The sequence below is a fragment of the Varanus komodoensis genome, unplaced genomic scaffold (genome assembly GCF_004798865.1).
Source record: "Varanus komodoensis strain SLA01 unplaced genomic scaffold, ASM479886v1 scaffold63, whole genome shotgun sequence".
NCBI classification, from domain to species: Eukaryota; Metazoa; Chordata; class Lepidosauria; order Squamata; family Varanidae; genus Varanus; species Varanus komodoensis.
Window position 1 is genome coordinate 3,047,201 of NW_025336259.1, and position 20,566 is coordinate 3,067,766.

General features: G+C 48.6%; 1 protein-coding gene across 1 annotated transcript in view; it reads left to right on the plus strand.

Moving 5' to 3' along the window:
- Window positions 1-4,449: 4,449 nt before the first annotated feature.
- Window positions 4,450-20,566, plus strand: part of USP35 (ubiquitin specific peptidase 35) — a 32,969-nt gene continuing 16,852 nt past the window's right edge. Inside the window, exons 1-4 of the mRNA XM_044450242.1 lie at window positions 4,450-4,524; window positions 15,227-15,926; window positions 17,661-17,796; window positions 19,897-20,026. Coding sequence (XP_044306177.1) covers window positions 15,245-15,926; window positions 17,661-17,796; window positions 19,897-20,026 — 948 coding nt within the window. The 5' untranslated portion in view covers window positions 4,450-4,524; window positions 15,227-15,244. The remainder of the gene's footprint in view (window positions 4,525-15,226; window positions 15,927-17,660; window positions 17,797-19,896; window positions 20,027-20,566) is intronic.

Here is a 20,566-nt window from a genome sequence, read left to right on the forward strand (position 1 = left end):
ATCAGTGAACTAAAATGGACAGGAATGGGTGAATTTAATGCAGATGACCATCAGGTATACTACTGCGGGCAAGAATCCCTCAGAAGAAATGAAGGAGCTTTCATAGTCAATAAAAGAGTAGGAAAAGCAGTACTGGGATACAATCTCCAAAATGACAGAATGATCACAGTTCGAATCCGAGGAAAACCATTCAACATCACAATAGTCCAAGTCTATGCCCCAACCACTGGTGCTGAAGAGGCTGAAGTTGACCAGTTCTATGAAGGCCTAAAAGACCTTCTAGAATTAACTTCAAAAAATGATGTCCTTATTATCATGGGGGATTAGAATACTAAAGTAGGAAGCCAAAAGATAACCGGAATAACAGGCAAGTTTGGCCTTGGAGTACAAAATGAAGTAGGGCACAGGCTGGTAGAATTTTGTCAAGAGAATACGATGGTCATAGCAAACACTCTTTTCCAACAACCCAAGAGACGACTCTACACATGGACATAACCAGACGGTCAACACAGAAATCAGATTGACTATGTACTCTGCAGCCAAAGATGGAGAAGCTCTATATAGTCAGTAAAAACTAGACCAGGAGCTGACTGTGGCTCAGATCATGAGCTTCTGGTTGCAAAATTTAGGCTTAAGTTGAAGAAAGTAGGGAAAAGCACTAGGCCACTCAGGTATGACCTAAATCATATCCCTGATGAATATGCAGTAGAGGTGACAAATAGATTTAAGGAATTAGATCTGATAGACAGAGTGCCTGAAGAACTATGGACGGAGGTTCGCAGCATTGTACAAGAGGCAGCAACTAAAACCATCCCAAAGAAAAAGAAATGCAAGAAAGCAAAATGGCCGACTGAGGAAGCTTTACAAATAGCTGAGGAAAGAAGGGAAGCGAAAGGCAAGGGAGAAAGAGAAAGATACAAACAATTGAATGCAGAATTCCAGAGAATAGCTAGAAGAGCTAAGAATGCCTTCTTAAATGAACAGTGCAAAGAAATAGAAGAAAACAATAGAATAGGGAGGATCAGAGATCTCTTCAAGAAAATTGGAGATATGAAGGGAACATTTCATGCAAAGATGGACATGATAAAGGATCAAAATGGCAGGGACCCATATATATATATAGGCACCAAAGGAGGAAAAGGCTTTGTGTGTAGCTCAGGTCTTGCAGCTTTCCTTATTTATAACAATCTTGAACTTAGAACAAATTCCAGGGTAGGCTTTTTGGACAAATTTCAGACATATGAAAATGGAGCACTTTGAAAGTAGAGTGTCTGCCACTCCTTAAAATAGAAGAACCTGCTTTATATTGATCAAACTACTACTCCAGTATTTCCCACTCTGGCTTCCCAAGATGTCAGGCAGAGATCTATCACCTGTTTGCCAGCAACTGATCCTGGGATGTTTTGCATGTTCTACTAATGAACATAGTGACAGATTTTATTTTCCTGGGACCCAAAATCACCACAGACAGTGACTGTAGCCAAGAACTTAAAAGACGCTTGCTTCTTAGGAGGAAAGCTATTGCAAATCTAGACAGCATACTAAAAAGCAGAGACATCACCCTGCCAACAAAAGTGCATATAGTCCAGGCTATGGTTTTCCCAGTTGCAATGCATGGCTGTGAAAGCTGGACCAGAAGGAAGGCTGAGTGCCGAAGAATTGAGGCCTTTGAATTGTGGTGCTGGAGAAGATGCCAGTTTGCAGGGGATGGAGTATGAGGCGAGACTGAGGGAACTGGGTCTCTTCAGCCTGGAAAAGAGAAGACTCAGAGGGGATCTGTTGGTGATATACAAGTATGTGAGGGGATGTCACATGGAGATGGGTAGAGACTTGTTCTCCCCTGCAGAGGAAGGCAGGATGCGCTCCAATGGAGCCAAGCTCAGGGAACCAAGGTTCAATTTGGATACCAGTGTTTAGGACACCAAGGGTATGGAATGGGCTTCCATGGGAGATGGTGGAGGCCCCATTGGTGAGGGTGTTCAAGGATTTATTTATTTATTTATTTATTTATTTATTTATTTATATTAAAACATTTTTATGCCGCCCCATTCGCCGAAGCCTCGGGGTGGCTTACAACAATAACCTCGGGGCGGCTTACAACAAGGATGGGCTGGACATGCACATGGTGGGCATTTCATAAGCGGAGATGGCTGGAGCCGGGGGTCAGACTAGATGGCCCAGGAGACCCCTTCTGACTCATTCTGTTTCTATGTTTCTATGACTCCTGCGAGTCCCTTGGACTGCAAGGTGATCAAACTGGTCAGTCCTAGAGGAGATCAACCCTGGCTACTCTTTAGAAGGCCAGATACTGAAGATGAAGCTCAAATACTTTGGCCACCTAATGAGAAGGAGCAACTCCCTGGAGGAGACCCGGATGCTGGGAATGATTGATGGCAGAAGGAGAAGGGGACGGCAGAGGATGAGGTGGCTGGATGGGGTCACTGGGGCTGTGGGTGTGGGCTTGGGTGGACTCCGGGGATGGTGGAGGACAGGAAGGCCTGGAGGAATGTTGTCCATGGGGTCGCGATGGGTCGGACGCAACTTTGCTAAACAACAGCAACAACTAATGAATAATGGTTCCTGCTGGCAAGCCGTGTGGAATGGCTGACAGAATGGCAGGCATGGATTTAAGTTTCACGTCTGCAGCAGAGTCACTGAGCGGCCTTGGCGATGTCAGGACAAAATGAGCAAAAGTTTTGCCATAACATGGCTGCTAAAGGCCTGACCTTGTAAGAACAGGTTTAGCCTTAAGACGGGATTCCTGATGCAAGTCTCGCATATACCTCGGAAATGCTAAGGACCCTGTCCTTTGGAAGCACACGCTTAGATCTGCTAAGGGTTTGCCTGTCCTGGAAGATCTTCTCTTTGTGTTGCCCGAACCCCATTCAACCCTTCTGTTTGACCCTAATGTGCCTTTAGCAAACTGCCCATGTGATCCCCACCACCACCCAAACTGTGTATGTAGCTGCGAGGTTTCAAAGGCATCTTGTGCAAACTCCATTTCTGTCGTCCCTCAGGGACTACCTACATGCTGCATGAACTTCCCGTAGGTCTGAATAAGCTAAATTTTCTTTTGATTGTACACCTCTAGCAGACTCTCTGGCTGTCTCCCCCCCCCCCCCGCCCACTCCTGTCAGTAATTGGCAATTATGGTTTCTTACCATCAACACAGGAATAACAATAGTAGCCTACCTCAAAAGGCTTATTAATATCCTTTCTTTCCCTCCAAAGCAAATGATACTTTCATGTAACAGCAATCCTGCGAGGTAGGATAGGTACAAAGTGACCATCCCAAGGCCCCCATGGCTGGTGAATGCTGGGAGCTGTAGAACTTTTTCTGTCTAAACATCCCTAGGATTGTGCCCTAAGCTTGCCTTCACAAACAAAACAATGCTGTAAACAGATGCCAGCCAAAGACATCTTGCTGCCCGAGGCAAAGCAAAGATGGCAGGATCCCCCACAATACTTGTCAGAGCTCTCCTTCCTACTGCACCCTCTGGAGCCCTTCCCTGCGTGTCAGCCTTGTGGGAGGCTTGGAGATTGGCCTCTCCTTGTCACAGCCACCAGGCCCAGCACAGAGAAAGAGGCGGACAGACAGTAGAGCAGGTTGCAATACCGAAGAAAAATAGCAAGTTCAGGGAGCTCCAGTCCATGTGCCCCTGCAGTGGTAGGGGCCCTGGGCAGATGCCCAATCATGCCTACCAATGGCGCTGGTCCAGCCCATGGACCACAGAATGGTTTAGGCACCTCCGGGCAGAATAGGCGGGCGGGGAGGGGGGATCTGCAGCCCTGCCCTCAAGAATGGGGGCTGCCACGCCCATATCTTCTTTCTGAAATGGTTGCCTCACTCTGCCTCATGGGAGGGCTGGCCCTGAGCAAGGTGGCAGAGGATAATTAATTCGGAGGGAGAGAGAAGGATTTGGAAAGCGGCGTTCCTAGATGACCCATGGGAAGGAGGCACTTTTCCAGCAGCGTTCACCCGGCGCGAGGAGACCTCCTTCCTTCCAGCGCCAGAACAGCAGCACGGACTGTCATGCCACTGGGGGAGCGGAGGTGAAGGGGACCCCCAGCCACTGGGGTGGCCGTGCCCGTGCGGGCCCCAACCCTCAGGAGCCCACGGCTGGGGCTGCCCGCGAGGCGCTCCGCGGCTCATTCATTGGAGGGCTTCTGGCATCCTCCACGCCGCCCGCCCACCTGCCTCCGTTGCATCACCTACCTTTCCCCCCGCGTCAATCCGCCGAGCCCCTGGCACAGGCGCTGGAGAAGCACGGAGCGCGGCGGGTCAATCCGAAAAAGCGGGGAGGGGGAGGCGGGAGGGAGCAAAGCCCAGCCTAGCAGAACGAGGAGGAGGAGGCGGGGGAGCGCAACGTTTCCTGGGAACTGTATTTTGCAGGTGTCGCTTCTGCAAGCGTCGCGTGACGGGGAGGGAACTACGGCTCCCAGGCGGCTCCGGGACGAAGCCCGGGAGCGATCAGCTGGTGTTAAAGGGGTCGCGACGCTGGACTCGCGGCTGGGGCTGACTCGGTATGCGGGCATTTATTTATTTATTTGTGTGTTTGTTGTCACGCTGCACGGCCAGCCCGTCTCCGAAAGGCGCCCGAGGTGGTTTCCGCAGTCCGGCGCTCGCTGCGGCAGCCTGGGGCGCGCTCGCCCTGCACCACCGCTGGAGGGCTGCGGTCGCGCTCTTGCAGGAGCCGGGGAGCCGGGCGCGTTCCTTGGCCAAGGCGTCTGCGGTGCCTTTAGCAGGAGAAAAGTGAGTGACCTCCCGCACACACGCCCTCGCAGCCCTCCTCTCCTCTCCTGCCCCTGGCTTTCCCCTTCCTTCCCCTCTCCTCGCGCGTCGAGGAAGCACCCCGAGAGCGCAAGCGGCAGCCAGCCGGCGCGTCCATCCCTGCGCTCGCTTGCGGGGAAATCGCCCCCAGCGATGTCCAGGCACCAGGGCGAGTGGGACGCAGGTTTGGCCGGATTCAGAGGGGTCTCTTATCAGCAGCGGGGACGGAGCTGCCCGGGTATTTCTGAACGTTTTCCCCGCTCCCCTGCCGCAGTTCTCCCTTTTTAGCCCATCCAAGGAGGCGAGGTGTGTCCATGGCTATGCAGATCCTTGAGTGGAACCTCCATATTCGGTGGCAGTGTACCTCTGAATATCAGGCACTGGCTGATAGAGCAGAGGAGAGGGCTTCCCAGAGGTATCTGGCTGGTTCCTGCCTAAAACAGAAGTTGGGCTATTCTGTTGAGCAAATTCCTTCCGGGCTTTATCTCCTAGCCAAAGCTGTGAAAGGGAGTGAGATGGCAGGTGGTTTGGGATGTCATTAAAGGACAACAAATTGTTAAGTCATTGCCATTTTTACAAGTATTATTGTTGTACTTTTATTGCCAGAGAAGGGTAGGGATCATGGTTTTTTTTCCTGGCTCCGGTGCCAGAATATCTTGGCTGGCATTGGAGTCCATGCACATGATGACTAGTCTCTGCATGCGTTTGGGGCGGGGGAATTGGCTCCATTTGTTCCTCTACCACACACTGCAAAAATACCCTGGCTGACCATATTCCTAGCTGTGGGAGATGAGCCCTGTAATGCCACATGTAGCTCGTTTTCTCAGGAGTGACTTCATCTCTTCTGGGCTGAGATCTGGGATTCGAAAGTGATTCAGAGCTTGGATTACTTCTAAATTGTTTATGCTGCTTTTCCCTACAGCTACTGTGGTAAAAGGCTGACAAGTACTTCAGTAACTATATGGCAAGGATTTGGCAAGACAAGAAAACCTGCCAAAGGGGCGGGGGGGGGGGGGAGGCCCAATGCATACACCAAAGTTTGTATTGAATACAGTGATCCACTATATGGCTGGTGAAGAGAGGCCGATCTTTTATTCTGCCTTTCTCTTACCCTCTGTTGCACTCACTTTCTATTTCTACTAAAAAAAAAAAAAGATCAGCAACTGAGGGCACAATCTTGTGCATCCTTTTTTAGACAGAGGAAAAGCCTAAAAGTCCTAGCATGTGTTGGCCAACCACGCAGGCTGGGGAATGCTGGGAGTTGCAAGGATCTTTTCTGTGTAAATAGGACTGCACCCTTAGAAACAGTGCAATCTAGGTTATTTCCACATGTGCCATCACCAAGCCAAGTCTCCCCAATCCTGTGCTTGCACTTTTGATTGTTTTCATACCTAAATGCAAGGCTTTTGCTTTAGTTGGTCATTAAAATCCCCCCTAAGCCTAATAAAGTACTTGCCCAGAGAACTGTCAATGAGCAGATGGGGGTGTGACGTCCCTACAGTGCTTTGGGTACAGCACTTGCACCCGAGGTGATGGGACTAAGAACCTGGAAGAGCTGTGCTGGATCAGACCAAGGGCTCACCTAGCCCAGCATCCTGTTCGTACAGCGGGCAAACACTGCCTCAGTGGGGAGCCCATAGGCAGGACATGAATGCAGTGGCACTCTCCTGCCCATCTTCCCCAGCAATGGACGTGCATAGGCCTACTGTCTCTAGTATTGGAGATAGTAGCCACTGATAGTCTTGCCCTGCATGGATTTGTCAAATCCCCATTTAAAGCCATCTGCATTAAGATGGGACATGATCCAGGCTTCAGTTCACACAATGGCCCACTGGCTGCCCATAGGAAACCCACAAGTAGGACAGGAGTGCAACAGCACTCTGTTGCCCATCTTCCCCAGCATCTGCTTCTGATATTGGAGGTGGCATAGCGCCATCAGGACGAGCAGCCACTGGATAGCCTTCTCTCCCGTAACTTTGTCCATTCGCCTTTTAAAGCCACCCAGTGGCCATCCCTGCGTTTTGTGGTGGCAGATGCCATGGCTCCACTCTGTCCTGTTTAAAGAAATGCTCCCTTTTCTCTCTTCTGAATCCCCCAGCCGCCCCCTTCATGGGATGACCCTGCTGCATTCTAGGGCTGAGAGGAGAAAACTGTCCCAGAAGAGGGCCGCTCTCAGAGGAGCCCTGTCAGTCACCCCTCTGTCCTTGCACTTCCTCGGTTTTCCTATGTGTCCCAATTAAAAGGGTAAAGCCAAGGTGGGGATGTTCTAATCTGCTGGTAGGCAGGGCCAAAATATGAAAAGCCTCGGGACATTTTAGCTTGAAGCCAAGGGAAGTATTGCAGCCTGTTAGAACTGGGGAGTGGGGTCATTGGCACAAGTGGTCCTCAGGCAGAGGGAAGGTTCTGCATGAGTCCCAAGGAGGCGAGGTCCTTCTGCAGTTCTGCCTCCCTCTTCCTCACCCTGTGAGCCCGCACATCCCTTTGTGTTCTTTAAAGTATTTATTGACATCCTTTTTTTAGCTGAAACATTCAAGGTGAAATTCAGGAAAAACTCACCAATAAACTCAAACAATTAGGATACTAAAAATATACGAGACAATGAAACATGGGGTCAGTTCACAACATCTCCATTTTTTTCAGTCTTTGATTTTGTCTTTAGAATCAAAGGGAATTAGTTAGGTACTTAGTCTGAAGTGCAGAAGAAAGGAGACTCTAGATTGTTGGTGGAGCTTTGGACTTTGCTTTGATTTGGGATAAGTGGCTCCTCAGAGATGGCATTTGGTAGCACTGAGAGTGTTGGTCATCTCTAAGGAGACCGATCTAACTGCTTCTCAGTTTTGACTGTTTTTGTCCCACTCAATGAGAAGTTCTGCAGATCTTGGGCATTGCCTGCCACATCCTCTCAGTTGTGGGAAAGATATATACTGTAAACTGTAGTAATTTTTAATATTTATGCTGCTGAAGTTAGCACAGAGAATGATATGTGAATGATATGACAAATCAATCATATGTTTGGCAGTTAAGTTTGGGTGGCCCCCTCAGAAACTTATTGTGGCCCCCTAGAAATATGGCACAGCCCCATGGGGGGGCCATGGCGCCCCATACGGAGAACCACTGGATGGAAATTTATCTTTTTTGAATACTGTAGAAATTGAAGCAGTTGGCAGTTAAGTTCCTCCTTCACACAGCACAGCTTCTTGAATTTGCTGGCCGAGATATGGTCATCCTCATGACTGTGGTTGGTTTATGAAGCTGGGTGAGCAAATTCAAGGAAGGTACGTCTGTCCAGGGCTATCAGGCACGCTAACTAAAAATCCTATCTGTGTTCACCGGCTGCAGCCAGATGCCGAAGGCAAAGGAGGATGTTTGCAAGGGACATTTGGCCACCCCATCGCCTGAGAGAAAAGTGCTGAGTCAAGCGGGGCTTTGGTTTGATCTAAGCATGACAGGGCTATTTTTTAAAATCCTGCAGAGATTTAAAACTGGGCTTCACACAAGGTAGATAAACATTCTGTTGTTGTGGTATTTTATAATCAAGTTTGTTAGAAGAACCACAGAGTCACTACTTTAAGCCCCTTTCTTTCAACCTCTGCAGTTTTCCATTGGCTCATCTTTCCATTTCTTATGTTTGAAGGAATGCAGGCAGAAATCATAGGTATTTCTTCCAGAGTTGTGTGGGGAAAGAACTGATGATTCAGAGAGATACTGAACAAACTGATGCTTGAGATACTGAAACCCAAGGTCTTGATTTTATGCAAATTTGGTTGAGAGAAAGCCCCATCAAACACCATGAGGCTTACCTATGAATAAACATGCAAACGACAGGGCTGTCGCTTTGTTGCTTTTCAGTTTTGATTCAGATGAATGCCTTTGCCAGATGCAGAAATCAAAATGCGTCTGGCACCGATGCCAGTGCCATGACTGAAGTTCATTTTCCCAGAATATGTGCTTGTCTCAAATTTTGCATGCATCTGCATTTTTCAAAATTGCATTAATTATTGACAGACTGCTATTTTGACTTGAATCTGCAATATTTATCCTTTATTTTCTGCATTTATCTATGCTGCCTTTTCTTCCAAGGAGCCCGAGGGGGCACACACGATCCTCCTGTTCCACAACGCTCAACAGACTGACCTTCCATCTGTGCTAACGATTTACGTATTTGCATCCTGATGATGCCACGAAATCAGAATGTTCTTAGTGGTTCATTCAAAGGCCTTGCCTTGAATTTATTGGGGAGCCATAGGTACTGCTCAGCAATATGCAGGATTGATCCCAGGTTGTCTGGCTATCCTGACAGTGATACAGGAACATGGTGATGTCATGTTTTGGCAGACATAGGAGAAGCAGTTCAGAGAAAGGATGTAGGACAGAGGAGTCAGGGAAAAGTTCTTGTGGTGAAGCTTTCTCCTTCTCTTGCTGCTGCTGCTGCTTCTTGGTTCCATTTATATCATCCTTTTTTCCCTCTTGCAAGGAAGCCAGGGTGGCCTTCGTGATGGTCCAGATCCTCTCCATTTTACCCTAACAATGACCTTGTGCAGTAGGTTAGACTAAGAGTCTGTGATCAGCCTGAAGTCACCCTGTGAGACTGAATCGGGACAAGAACCCAAGTCCCAGTCCAACTTTCTAGCCACTCTATCACACTGGCTCTCAGTGTGAGGAATAAGATTTAATTGCTGTTAAGGATACAGGGGCATGGAAACTTCTTTATATTGAGTCAGGCCATTGGTCCATTTAGCTCAGTACGTTCGACACTGAGTAGCAGCAACTTTCTAGGGTTTCTGGAAGAATTTGTGCAACTTTCCCAGAGATGCCAGGAATGGAACCTGAAACCTTTTGCATGTAAGGCATATGCCCTATCGCTGAGCTCTTGTCCTTCCTCCATGTTAAATATTAATAAGTAAATGCAACAGAAACAAAACCACCCAAAATATAGACCTTGTTTACATATAATACCAAACTTCTTCCTTCTCCAGTGTGACCAGGAAAAAGACTTCATCAATTTAGTTTCACTTTCCACTAATGTCCTTGAATATACTGTACTTGTGGTTTATAATAAACTCTGATCAGTGGGTAAACAAGCCAACTTCAAACTGTAGTTTCTGAAGCTAGCTTGTTCAACTAACCACAGTTTGTTATAAATCATGATCACTAGTTCTAGTTTGTTCACGTAGCACTAAACCAAGGTTTAGCATTACATACAAACTGGAGCAAAGAAGAATGTGGCAAAATCAAACCAGAATTCGGTTGCAATCCTATGCATGCTTTGCCAGAAAAAATCCTACAATATCCATATGTTACACAACTGAAAACTGACTACACCAAATGCCTTGTAGGGGGGATTTTTATGGGCTTCCTAGAATGATCTAAGAAGAATGCCTAGGGAACTTCTCTTGGGCAGCATTCCATAATGGCAGAGAATCCAATTTTTGCAGTCTTGCAGTATCTCTGTGGTCAGGGAGACTCAAGGGCAAAGGTATTATCTTAAGTAGGAAGAACCCGGGCCACTTAGAGTGTTGCATCTTGGCAGAGTGATAAAACCATGGGAAAAAGTCACCCTCTCGGTTTTTTCATATCACTTTATAATTAACCTGGATTGCACAGAGTAACAACCCACGCAACTTCCTTTCAAGGGGTGCCAGAAAATTGAACAGAAATTGCGAGTTGCTATTATATGCAAGTCTGGAACTATAATCTTGAACATTTCATGAAGGGAATCCATGATATGTTGCTGGGTTGTGAACTCTGGGTTGTTTAAACCATGGGCCATGGTTATGTGTGAACCCAGAACTGTGCATTGTTCATGGGCTGTTTCACCAGGCTTCAGAGATGGCGAGTAGTAGTGTCCAAAACACACACACAACCAAAAGCCACTCTTCATGCTAGTTCTACAACAGCCCCCATGGGATCTGGAATACAGGGAGGGAGTGGGCAGACAAAGGGAGAACCAAACCATAAATGGACCAAACAAGCAACGATTTGCTTGATTGTTTAGCTGGCCAATCATGGGCTAATTCTCGGTAAAGGAAGAAACCCAAGGGTTATTTAAACCACGAGTAGTTGTTCCATGCAAAACAAGTGATAAGGTGGGTTCACACAATACAGCAAACTACGCAGTCTGGTTAGTTTACCCTGGGGCTCCAGAGCCAGTTCTCTCTTTGGTCCTCCTGCAGGTTTCCCAGGAGGCTCTGCACGTGCACTGAGGTTCCCTCCATCCTTTCCGCCCTTGTCAGCAGACGTGGTGGGTACGGGGGAGTTGGCAGCCCTGCTCGTTGCTGGTCATTGCTGGGCATGTGCTGTGGCGTCAGACAAGTCGCTTTCCAACTCTGGCTCATAACGCCCATTGGCTCTGCTGACTGGGTATGATGAGAGTTCCAATCCAACACGTCTGGAGGGCACCTGGTTGGGGAAGGCTGAGCATCTCCCTGCTCTAGGAAACCCACAACTGCGGGGACTGTTTAGTTGAGAAAAAGGGAAAGTCGGGAGACATGAGAGAGGTGTAGAAAAGAATGCACCTTGTGGACAGGGAGATATTTCTCTCTCCCATAACACCAGAATCCAGTGGGGTCATCCCATGAAGCTGAGAGGTGGGAGAGTCAGAAAAGATAAAAGGAAGCGTCGGCTCATGCACTGCACACTTGAGCTATGGAAGTCACTCCCAGGAGATGTAAGTGGTGGCCACCCGTTTGGTAGGGTTCAAAAGGGGATTAACAAAATCGTGGTAGAGAAGACAATCCATGGCTACTAGTCCTCATGACTACATGCTCCCTTCACTTTGAGAGCCAGTCTGCCGCTGTGTACCAGTTGCTGGGGAACATGGGTGGGAAGGTGTTGTTACACTCACGCCCTGCTTGTGGGTTCCTGCGGCAGCTGCTTGGCCATGGAAGAGCCCATTCCTGGATCAGATCTGGCAAGGCCCTTCTGATGCTCTCACACAGTTAAAGATTCAGCTCCCCCAGCCAGCTCTGTGGATGCGCAGCTGGTTTGCAAGGCCATGGCTCTCGAGTTGCTTCACCGCCTCCTCAGGGAAGTAGGTTCTTTTCTGACAAATCAGGGCCTGGTTCCTTCCATTCTCCAGCCTGGTGCCCCTCAGATTTCTTGGCATATGCCCTACATCTCCTCCAGCCAGTATGGCCACTGGATGAGGAAGGCCAAGAACCCTGGTCCAGCCCTCCCAGTGGTCTCATCTGGCACACAGCTACATCATCTCAGGCCAGCTGTGATTTTTCCCTGGCCCCTTTTGCTCTCTCTTTAAATTGCAGCATAGGTTGGGGTAAGGAAGTTACTTTTGGATGCTCTTTACAGGTGTAACACAGATACGTTCCTCCGTTTTGCATCCCACATCTTTGAGTAGGCTTCTGCCAAGCCATGATTATCTACCGGCCCTGTTACTGGGCAAGGACTTTATTTTGGAGAGCAGGGCTCTGCACCCAAATGGATTTCTCAAGCCTGCTGCGTGAAAATTTATCTTCCTTGCTGTTTGCTTGCTACAGAAGGTGCCTTATCCAGTTCCATCTCTTTGCATTATATTTGCATGCTTCAACTCTGTGCATTGCAGGGTGGCTGATTGGAGAAGCTGGGCCAGCAACAGGCGATTCCCATTCGTGAAGCAGCATGTATGCGAAAGGGCTGAAGGGAGGCAGGCTATCGCCTGGATTAATCTCTTCAAAGAAATCTTAAATTTGGGGAAACTTAAGGGAAAAACTCACGGGTGGTATTCGACCCAGACAAAAACTTCTAGAACATGGAAATTATCATTCTCTCTATTTCTGATGTTCAGGGTATCCTAAGGATTGGGGACTGGGTTTGCAGATGTATAACAAAAAAGGGGTGAAAAATAACTCAGAACAAGTTGACAAGATGTGTGTGCTGAGTGGCAACCTAAAGCTGAGGATGTGGGGCACAGACGGAGCAGAACAGCTGCAACCCTGAAAGGGGAGCATTCTGTAGTGCGGCTTTCGTTGCCGATGTAATATCACATCATAAAGTGGTGTATTACATAAGAGTGACCCCCTGAAAATTTCTGCCAATCACAGTGCTCCTAAAAGGCCAGGAATGGGGTGGTGGTGGTGGGAGGGCAGTAAAACAAATGAGCAAAGTTATCTCCTGCCTGAATCTCTTTGGTTCTGTCACCTGCTTCTTTGCGGATGGGAGTGGGAAGATTTGACCGAGAGAGGGCGGGAAGGGAAGGAGAAACCGGCTCTGCCTTGTCTCTTAATGTGGGGAATGTTAAGATGCGGAGATTTCTGTCTCACAGCCTGGCAGCCCTGAAAGCACAAATAGCTTTAGATCACTGTTCACACCAGCAAAATAATGATCTGGGCTTTTGTGCATCGCGTAGCCACACTCTTCGGACCTGATCTAGTGCAGTTCTAGTGTTTCCAGCAGCTTTATCCCTTCCTTTTTTGTTGTTAATTAATGGAAGTGCTTCCCTCTTTCCATTAGGTCTAATTTAATTGGAAAGAGCAGCAATCTCTTGCCCAGCCCTGGCAAAATTTGTCAGGACAGCCAGCAAACGCTGCATGACACGGCATATCTCTTCTCCCATCTGTCCGAGTGAACAGGATTGTCCACCAGTTTTCTATGGCCTGCATAGGAATTTAAACCTGTTTTGCCAGTACTCCAATCAGCCCTGAAGGGTCAGGTCTGGGAGCCACCATTAAAAATTCCCACAGTGCCACTGATGTAGCCTTGGCCCAGGGCATTGTGGGTAGCATAACCAGCTGTGCCTAGTGCTAATAAGAACAGTGCTGTCGGGCACTGTCCCCCCAGGACACCCCCCCCAGTGGCCATTTTGCTTGAGGTCTTCCCCAATCTTGGAATCAGCCCTGACTTCGGGTACCAAATTCCTGTCTCTTAGCCAAGTTGTAATCCACTCTTGCATTATTAGCTGGAGGAAGCACTGATTTGCAAGAGATGGAAGTTACGATTTATGCCGGTTAGGGTGCTGCAGGACTATGCTGAGATTTTCTCCCTGTTGAGCTAGATTGCTACATGTAGGGAGCTTTTGATGTGCATGGAAAGGACATCCTCCCACCTGCTTTTTGGGGAGTTACAGTTCTGAATTCTGGTATGCCTCACCTTCTTCTGCTAGGAGTACCCCATATTAAAGGACTCTTTCTAGAATCATAAGATTGGGTAGAACGTTAGAGGTCATCTAGCCCAACCCTCTGTTCAGTGCAGGATTGCCAATGCAGGCTGTAGCTACAGCATCCCCAGCTGATGGCCCCAACTGAAGTGTCTCTTTCTCCTGCATGAGAGCTCTTTTAAGTCAATACTTCCAGCTCCACAGCAGTTGGTGGTTTGTTCTTAATGGCTATCCATCCAGGCAGTCAAACAGCTAAAGAAAAGTACATGGGGCCCAGGGGGCCCAGAGACATCAAAATAGCTGTGCTGCTCCACTGCTTGCACCATCCGGAAAGCCGTTCGTAGGACTCAGAGGAGGAAGGGTGGGCCTTCCATCTTGTGCAGTCTAACTGTGCAAATTGCCAGAGTCGGCTCTCGTCGCTAAAGCCTAACGAGCTGCTGGCCAGCCTTTCCCAGCGCACGGCTCCCTCGATGCATTGGACTTGCTCAGATTGTTCCCGGCCAGCACAGCCCATGTGCCTGGGGATTATGGGAGCTGAGGGACATTAGGGAAGCAGGTTGAAAGTGACCCTGAGCCCTCAATAGCTCAAGGACACAATAAGCCAGTGTGGTGTAGTGGTGAGAGCGTGGGACTGGGACTCAGAGGATCCGGGTTCGAGTCCCCGCTCAGCCATGGAGCCAACTGGGTGACTTTGGGCCAGTCACAGACTCTCAGCCCAACCTACCTCACAGGGTTGCTGTTGTGGGGATAAGATGGAGGAGGAGAATGATGTAAGCTGCCTTGAGCCCTTTGTAGGAAAAAGGCAGGATATAAATTGGAAAATAAATAAATAAATAAATAAATGCCTTCCTGGTTTGGGTCAAGGCCTGGCACCGTTAAGTGAGGTGCTACCTGTCTTCTCTGCTCTTAAAATACGATGACTACCTGCCTTCCCCTTGGGGAGTGCAGAATATAGAAACAGAGAAACAGAGCGAGCCAGAAGGACCCTCCTGGGCAGCTCCTCAAACAGGGATGTTGGATCGCTTTCTGTTCAGGGGCCAAGTTCCATTTCAGAGTTTTTGGAGCTACACTCCAGGCAGATCCATTGACAACACCAGACTGTGGCCAAAAGCAAAAATACAGAAAAGCCCGGTGTATTTTAGCTCAACACCCTTTGGGGCTGTAATGAAGCCTTTGGGGAGGGATATCAGGCTTTTAGAAGGGGGAAAGAACTGCAGAAGTGCTGGCAAACCGCAAACACGGTTGGCTGGTGGGGAGGGGAATGATTTTCTTGGAAACCTGACAAGACAACGAGTGGCCGTTTGGGCCAGAGGTTCTGCATCCTTGAGCTAGAGAACAGAACTTTCCATGGTTTGATTCTCTTCCAGCCCACCTGCAAAGTTGCAATGGATAAGATCCTCGAGGCCATCCTGATGTCTTCTTACCCTGACCACATGAAACAAGGGCTGGTCAGGAGAGTCGTCGAGGCTTCGAAGCAGTCCATGGACAGTGAGCAGTGCTGGTCAATGCTTGAGCTTTCTACGAAGCTCTTCCTGGTGGGTGACACCAAGTTCAAGAGGTCGGTCGGCAAAGAGGTCCTGGAAGCCTTTGGGCTTTATCACCAGGAAGCTTTTGAGGAGTTCTTCAACGTCCGTTTCCTCCTCAGCCTCCTGCAGGAGGGATACGGCCCTCTTGGGAAAAGAAGCCTTTATGTCTTTGATTATATCCACCTGGGGTTGCCATTCATTCTGGGGAGTCCCTTGGTCGACGACATTTTCAGCCTGCTGAGGACAGAGGTTCTCCGTAAGGTCTGCGAGAAGCCGGGGCTTAAGCAGTGCGTGAAGATCTGCAAGCTCTTAACACAGTACCCGCAGTGTATCCCCACAGGCAAATGCCAAGCCCTCTTCTGTCAGCAGCTCATACGATGTATCGGGCAATTCCACCCTGTCTCAGGCCGAGAAGAGGCCATCGTGGACTTCCTAGACCATGTGATCAAAGTTGGCCTCTTGCTGCAGAAGATCTGGAAGACTCAGATGGCCTCCATCCTCCCATCCTTGAAAGAACTCTTTGCAATCATTTCGTCCACAGGTAAGGATGCGTGTGTTTTTTGTCAGGTGGGAATCTGAACTTGGTTTGATTCTTGTTGCTAGCAAAACACTCTCAGTCATGACTGGTGGAGGGATTAAATATTATGGGCTTCTGCAACTTGGTATATGCAAGAAGGAGGCATTAGTGTGCCCTCAAGGAGACAGTGTCCCCAGGTGCACCTATTCTCATGCATGCAGGAAACCAAACAGGTGTATTGGGGAGGCCCAAGGGAGGGGGCTCATTCATCGTATTCAGTCGTTTGTCTACCGTGAGCAAACAGACCTGGCTTTGCTGGGGCTGAAATGCCCTTAATTGGATACAGTGAAGTCTTCAAAGAAACTTACACCATTGTCAAAGGTGGACACAAAGTACTTGCCATAAGTCAAGACCCACCAATAGATGCCCCTAGAAATAGCCCCTGCCCCCCTGTAGCCCCCTGAGAAGCCGTGGGGAGGGTGAAGCCAAAATCTCCCTTAGTCCATCATCTCTGGCTTCTCACACTACAGACTGCTAACAGATGTGCTGGTGGGAGAGCTCTGCCTCCTAGTGGCCAGAGATGTTGTGGCAGGCTTCAGTCACAAGGATGCATTCAATTAAAATCAATTGATGCATTTTAAAGAAACAATAACTTCAAGGCACACCCCCCTAGGGTTGCCGTGGTAGGCATGCCAAGCCTCAAGTGGGTAGATTTAACAGCTTGGGTCTTACATTGTAAACGGATGGACAGTTGCACTTATAAAGTTATTATAATACATTTAGTTCTCTATCGCACATCCCAAGGTGGCATCCAGAGCCCTCTCCCCTCACAATAGCCTTGTGAAGTAGGTCAGAATGAGAAGTAGTGACAAGCTCAATTTCATACATGTTGTGGCTGAGTGGGGATTTGAAGCCTAGTTGAAGAGAGAGGTTCGTGGTTCCCTTAATGGGTGGTATAGAAATCAGTCAGTCAGTCAACCAGCCAATCAGATGCTAACCAGTACATCACACTGGTTAAGTCTCCTTGATCTTGGTAATTCTGGGCATTGAGAAGGAAGCCTGCTCGCCTCTGCACGGCACATGTGCCTGTCCTGGGTGCTCTTTCTTGGCCACCCTGGAGTAACTTCTGCAGACCTGGAGATACCTTCAAGCTTTCCTTGAGTTACACCCTGGCCCCATTTTGGCTACAGTCCTGTTGGGAATCACGAGCGAGGTTTGCTTTTGGGGGACACATGATGTTACCTCCTTCCTTCCCTTCAAAATCTTCCTTCTGCATGACGTTGATCCTGAATCCTACTGCAACTAACAGAGCAATCCAATGCACCTTAAACAGGCTCAGCCTCTTTCCCTTCCCATTCAAAGCCATGCAGCCAGGCGGCCAAAATCAGCCCTTTGGCTGCTTTGCAGAGATGGAGGGGTGCGGAGGTCGCCCTTGCCTCTGCTTCTTCCCGCGCTGCATAGGATGCCCATCAGGAGTTGGGAGGGTTACAGGCAATGCCCCTGAATTGTGCCTTGAACCTAAATAGATGTACTCAGAATAGTGCTTATGTTTTCCTCCTCTTTCTCTGGTGTCATGTGATTGTACTGATGCATCTGTGTCCTTGAGAGCCCTGGGCAGCAGGAATGGTCAGCTACGAATATTTCTCCAAACAAATAAAGCCCAGGTGGGGCAGAATAAAACTTGGTGGGTGAAGAGTCCTCCTCCTCCTCCTCCTCCTTGTAATCTGATTCGTTGGTTGTATCTCAATGGCTTTGCAGAAGACCAGTATGCACCATCCATTGCCTTGGCCAGTGTGGTCCAGTACGTTCCGCTGGAGCTCATGGACGGGATCTTAAGAAACCTCACCAATGATGACAGCATAACAGATGTGCAGATGATGATGGCTATTGGAAGGTAGGAGATACTGGGAGGAGACCGCGTCCGAAGAAGGGCCACAGTTGGACAAGGTTCCTCCTCTTCTTCCAGGCACATCTCCTCGATCTGCACTTCGTTTTCCTCTGTCCTGCACACCTAAAGTTTCTGTCAGGCACGCCACACCGATGTCCCTTTTCCAACTGTCGTTGCTGCTGCTGTGTGCTGTCCAGTCCTCTCCGTCACATGGTGATCTTATGAATGATAGTCCTCCAGACTGTCCCATACAGGACAGCCCTGCCCAGCTCTTGTAAACTGAAGGTTGTGGCTTCTTTATGGAGTCCCTCCATCTCACTGTCGGGCTTTGCTTCTGCCTGTGACTCTCCCTAGCATGAGTATGCTCTCAAGAGAGTCTTGCCTTCTCACAGTGTGCCCAAAATACGACAGCCTCAGCTCTGCAATTTTTACTTCTAGAGAACATTCTGGCTTGAGTTGGTCTAGCAGTCTAGACTACTTAGAATCATAGAGCGGTAGAGTTGGAAGGGACCATAGAGGTGATTGGATTCAACCCCCTGCAGTTGCAGGACACCAAGTTACACCATCCCAGTCAGGTGGCTGTCCAGTTTTGCCTTGAATGCCCCCAGTGTGGGAGAGCCCACCACCTCTCCAGGCAGCTGGTCCCACTGCTGTATTGCTCGGACAGTGTGGAAGCTTTTCCTGCTATCTTGCCTGAATCTGGGTTGTTGCAACTTGAATTGATTATTCCATGTCCTACATTCTGGGATGAATGAGAAGAGATCTTGACCTTCCTTTTTGTGAGAGCCTTTGAGATACTTGTAGAGGGATACCATGTCCTCCCTCAGTCTTCTCTTCTCAAGGCTGAACATGCCCAGTTCCCTCAGTCTTTCCTCACAGAGCAGTGTTCCCAAACCCTGGATCACTTTTGTGGCCCTCCTCTGGCCCCTTTCATGTTTGTCCTTTCATCAGTCCAGGGTGTCTGCAAAGCTCTTGTCCAGAGCCGTATTCTGAAAGCACCCCTTTTTCCCCTGTTTGCTTTCTTCACTGTCCAGCTTTCACCCCCATACACGGTGATCAGGAAAGCACTAGCATGGATGATTTTGGCCTTGGTCTCCAGTGAAACTTCCTTGACCTTTCCCAACCAGATTTGGTTATCTCTCATTTTTCCCCCTGTGGAGCTAGTGGCAGAGCTACGTAACTGGCAGAGCTTTTCCTCAGAGACTGCAGGTTTCTAAAATTAGCCTTGGAAGATGGATGGCCTCTCGTCTTCATTTTAAAATAACCCGCTCTGCTAGTGCATGGCTGGGAGAGACATTAAGCAGACCCCACAAAATGCAATTAGGCTTACTCGAGAGATGGGTGGATGGCTTGGAGGAGACTTTAAAAACCAGTGGGCATGCCAAGTAGCTTTCTGCCAAACTGTCCTTGCTTTCAGGGCCTTTTGCAGATAATTCTCTTCTTCTGGGTTGATCTCTCTCTCTTTTTCTCACACACATACTGGTTGACTTAGGACAGAGCCTTGATGGTCCTTCCCAGCCCTTCCTTTCTATTGGGTGGCGGGGGGGGGGGGGGCAGAACTGGGCATGTTCATTTTATTTATTTATTTATTTATTTATCGATTTATAGCCTGCCTTTTTCCTACAAAGGGCTTAAGGCAGCTTACATCATTCTCCTCCTCCATCTTATCCCCACAACAACAACCCTGTGAGGTAGGTTGGGCTGAGAGTCTGTGACTGGCCCAAAGTCACCCTGTGCCTCCTGAATTTACCTGCTGCCTTCAGATGCTATCCCATCCCTGATATTAATATAATGCTCAAATAGGAGTCCAGCCAATGCGCAGAAAAGGAGTGTTGAGATGTAGCTTCCAGGCCAACAACTCCTGAAGCACGGTCAGAACATAAGAGGAGCCATGCTGGATCAGAACCAGGGCCTGTCTAACCCAGCATTCAGTGCACCAGCTCCCTGGGGGAAGCCTGTAAGCAGGGCAGGAGGGCAAGAACAGCTTCTCAGCCAGGTTCCCTGGCAACTGGCACGTAGGCCTGTGATCCTGGAGAGGGCAGGTGGCCATCAGGACCCTGAGCTGTAGCTTCTCGCCAACCCCCCTTTCTCCGTCTCTCGCTGCAGGATGATTGAATGGGTCTCCTGGCCTCTGGGGAAGAACATAGACAAATGGATCATAGCGTTGCTGAAGGGCCTGGCTGCAGTGAAGAAGTTTAGCATCTTGATCGAAGTCACCCTGTCCAAGATCGAGAAGGTCAGTTGGTTCCATCACAGTAGACCTGCCCTCGGTGCTTACGTACCTCACACGATAACCAGCTGAAACATTTTACTTGTTTTGGGGAAGTTCTTACAGAAATTTCAAAAGCATTGCTTCATTTCTGGCCTCTGTGGTTGAGCCAAAGTTTAGAGCTCTGAAATTTCTACCATCTCACTGGTGTCTTCCAGACACAATTCAAGATGCTGGTTGTATGTATGTATGTATGTATTTATTTAGGGGGATTTTGTATACTGTCACATTATTACAGAATCTCAAGGTGGTTTACACAAAAAAGACCAAAGGAATTCCCCCATATATTGAAACCAGTATTACAACAATAAAATAATTAAAAAGTGCCAGTACTTGCTGGGGCTAATTAAAATACCATTATTAATTTAAAAACTGGGAGAATAAAAAGGTTTTGGCCTGGTGCTGGAATGAATAAAACATGAATGTCAGGCATACCTCTCTGGGGAGTGAATTTCATAACTGGGGCTCTATTGCAAAGAAGACCCGCCTCCTCACCTCTTTCAAGGA